The sequence below is a fragment of the Labeo rohita genome, unplaced genomic scaffold, assembly GCF_022985175.1.
Source record: "Labeo rohita strain BAU-BD-2019 unplaced genomic scaffold, IGBB_LRoh.1.0 scaffold_71, whole genome shotgun sequence".
NCBI lineage: Eukaryota > Metazoa > Chordata > Actinopteri > Cypriniformes > Cyprinidae > Labeo > Labeo rohita.
In genome coordinates, this window is record NW_026129645.1 from 669,156 (window position 1) to 672,874 (window position 3,719).

The 3,719-nt window shown below is 33.6% G+C and overlaps 1 protein-coding gene across 2 annotated transcripts; it reads right to left on the minus strand.

Moving 5' to 3' along the window:
• Positions 1 to 3,404, minus strand: LOC127161667 (uncharacterized). Of its 2 annotated transcripts, XR_007827131.1 has the most exons (5): positions 3,250 to 3,404; positions 2,962 to 3,079; positions 1,708 to 1,745; positions 1,299 to 1,628; positions 1 to 1,145 (listed from the first exon to the last, which is right to left on the minus strand). XR_007827131.1 is itself a non-coding variant. In XM_051104390.1 (4 exons), the coding sequence occupies exons 1-4, from the start codon at positions 2,453 to 2,455 to the stop codon at positions 913 to 915; spliced, it is 612 nt and encodes a 203-aa protein (XP_050960347.1). In that variant the 5' UTR covers positions 2,456 to 2,889; the 3' UTR covers positions 1 to 912. The 2 variants fall into 2 exon arrangements, 1 of the variants encoding a protein (XP_050960347.1); XM_051104390.1 differs by lacking the exons at positions 2,962 to 3,079; positions 3,250 to 3,404 and adding an exon at positions 2,445 to 2,889.
• Positions 3,405 to 3,719: the final 315 nt, after the last annotated feature.

The following is a 3,719-nucleotide window of genomic DNA, read 5'->3' on the forward strand; positions in this document are numbered from 1 at the left end:
AATTTAATACAAGATCACCTTTCACACAATGAATACAATTAAGTTTATTCAGTTCTAAATGTTCCTGAGAATAATCCACTAGATTTTAGAGATCTAAAGGCAAAAGGCAGTATCTTTTCACACTCTCATGAAGCTCATGCTTTTACGTGAATAGGCATATTATAACTTGTAGATATAACCTTGACTTGAATAGTGCAAATTCAGGATGCAAACAAAGACATTATGTTGTGCTCTTCTGACATTGCATCTCAACATAACCCTGAGCAACATGTTTATCTGTTTCATCTTCTGCACATTTTACATTATATGCAGCAACAATTTAACAAATAAAAAATAATACATAAAGAATACAAAATACATTTATACTAGCAAACACAAATAGAAAGAGCACTTGTGGTACAGAAATGTTAAGGCAGCAATATACTGACCGACTCAGTCATCATTAAAAAAAAACTTTCCCCTGATAGCACACGTACATCTCGGAGACATCTATCTGACATCTGGATTTACATTTGCAAGACATTTTTTAGAGTATTTGCTCATCTGCAGTACGACAAATAGACGTCTATCAGATGTCTTTAAGATGTTTATGATTTAGAATGTATGTAAAATTGACATCTTACTGACAGACGTCTGACAGATGTTTGTACACAGCAGACGCTTTTCAGATCAAGTGATCTTTAACAGACATCTTGCAGACGTACGTGCGCTATCTGCGACAAGATCTCAGTTTTTCAAAATCTCATTCTCTCATAGAATAAAAACAAAGCAGTGCACATGGCAAAAACAAACAAACAAAAAACAGTCTTATATCTGTTTTTACACCAGAATGAACCAAAAGATGTAACAATTTGAATAAATGTAACTTTTGTAACTGTCAGAGAAAGTGTAAAGTGAAGCTTTTAGACCTGTTTATGTCACTGTTGTTTGATCTTGATTTATGGTTGATGTGAAAACGGGAGCTTGAGCTCTTTTTGTTCTCAAGTAAAGTATGATGAAAAAGGCAAAAATAAACAGTATTAATAATACTAATACAGATACTACAATGCTAACCCACTGAAAAGGCAATGTCTCATTTGGTACCGTTTCTGTTTGGTTTGGGTTTTCTTGATCAGTGGTTTTGTTTCCTTTTTCTGTTGTTGATTCTGCAACAGAACAGAAAAGAACAAACAACTTTACAACACAAAAGATCCATCTTACATTTATATACAGCAGCATTCAGACTGAACCAAACCCTCAGATTTTATTTTATTAAATGTAATTAAAAACATCATTAATAATCAACGTGTTTCACACACCTTTGATGATCAGTTCTACAGTCTCATGTTCAGATGAATGTGTGATGAGACAAGTGTATTTTCCTGCATCAGCGTGAGTGACAGCAGTAAGTTTGATGGAAAAATTTCCTCTCAGATACGCGTCAGATTGGAAAGTTTTAGTTCTGTTTTTGTACCGTGTGTCTTGTCCCGCTTCTGATTCTTCACCCTTGATTATATCAATCACATTTGTGCTGCCACTATACACCCAATACACATCAATGTCTTGAAGTTTAAGATCATGTTGAGTTGAAGAACACGGCAGGACAACAGAGCCACCAATAACAGCCTCTACTGTGACCTGCGGACACACTATAATCACACAAACTGTAAATATACAGTACATGCTGAATAAATTAATCTTTCAAACGCAGTTTTGCTTCTTGCTTACCTTTATTCACCAGCACTGCAAATACACAGATGAAGCAACTGCAGAAAAAGAAAACACATTTCTTAATCTCAACCAGCAGAGCATTACACTCATCAGATAAATCTGTGAATTTACTTTATGTTTGGATATTATGCTGTTTGCTAATGAGGGATATGTATATGGACTAGTTAATTCTTTAATATTGTTTTTATTTTTAAGTGTAAAGTTATATTGAGACACTTGGGGTGATTCTACCCTCAGAACTGGGGCAAAACTAAATCAGCAAATGTGTTGATTTACTCCCTTTAATATAATATTGGATGTTGCATCATCTTCATCATCTTCTTCCTGCACATACTAAACTAATCTCTAAATATGTTACAGTTCAGTAAATGGTTTAAAACAAGCATTTTTACTTCATCTCCAATGCACTGTGATACTATAGGAAAGTCAAATTATCAATTAAAGCAAACTGCACAAACTATGAAGTACAAACAACTGTCAATACAAATGCTAATGCTAATTACAAAATAAAAATGTTACAAACATAAATACAGTTATTTCCCTACTGATAGACCACTTAGTCATTAATCAAATTTTGGTTTGATGTATTAATGTTGTTTCTGTTAATGCTTGTTTAAAATAAAACAACAACAAAACAAACCAGGCCTAACACAGATACATCAGGCCGTCGATACTAAGAAGCTATGACTCACTTTTGTCCAAACATTGTTTCGTTCTGAATTCATCAAACATACCTGATAATCATGATGACCAAATAACATTAATTTATAATATATTAAAATATATAACATAAATATGTCTTATATGAAGGTGAAATAGTACATTAGTACTAATAGTACACAATAGAATGTATCGTAACTCTTCCGTGTCAATTTGCCATGCGCGTCTCGATGACATCAGACAAAACTGACGTCACAAGCAAACACGTGAGATGATCGGAGATGATTGGAAATCATCGGGCTCACGATTATAGTTCATCTTTTCCAAAGTTACTAATACATATTTAAGATGCCTGAGAGAGAATTTGACTTTTACATGCTTTTCAGCAAATGTTTGGTAACGATTCAACTAACGAGTCATATCAGTCAGACAAATAGCATCTGTTTTAGATTAAAATTAAAAGAAAACTCGGTTATTTTTTTCACACCTAATTTTCAAAATACAAAGCCTTCTATAATGATAGTAAACAAAACAATAACTATTACTATTATTATTATTAAAGTACACACAGACAAGTGAAAATGCACTCACAGTGTTTCAACATCCAAATGTACTGAACACTGGCTGGCTTGCCTGGTCAATCAGAATCACAAGAAAGACCATGACGGCCGAACAGATCCACCAGCAAAACCAGACCAACATTCAAGAGCTGTAAAGAAATTAAAAGAAATGAAAGAGAGAGAATTGAAAACAAGACAACAAATTTTGTTTAACAGCACCAACAGCTGTTAGAACAGAAAAAACATACACTGAATAAATTGATCAATAAATAAATATCTAAAATAAATCAGTTGTTGACTTTTTTAAAACAATAATTACCTGTGTTGTGTTGTTTTTTTGTTTTTTTTTCTTCATATCTGGGCTTCAGACATCCAGAAAAATCTGCCCCATAGTTCCTCTCTCAGAGTGTCATACTGGATTGGATTGACAGCAGTAACTTTCTAAACAGACCAGATGAGCAAGTGAGTAGGCACTACAGCACCTCCCTTTCTGACTTGCCCTCACACACACACACACGTTTGTTTTTGTGAATTGTGCGAACTTTCCATAGACTTCTATAGTTTTTATACTGACAAAACGATATTGTCTATCCCCTAACCCAACCCTAACCTTAAACCTAGCCCTGACAGAAAACATGTTTGCATCATTACACTTTTAGATAAACATAATTTACTATTTTTAATAATTTTTTATTAAAAATAGTAATTGCGGTCCCCACAATGTCAAAAATTTCAGGTTTTACTATCCTTGTGGGGACATTTGGTCCCCACAATGTAGCAAAAACAAGT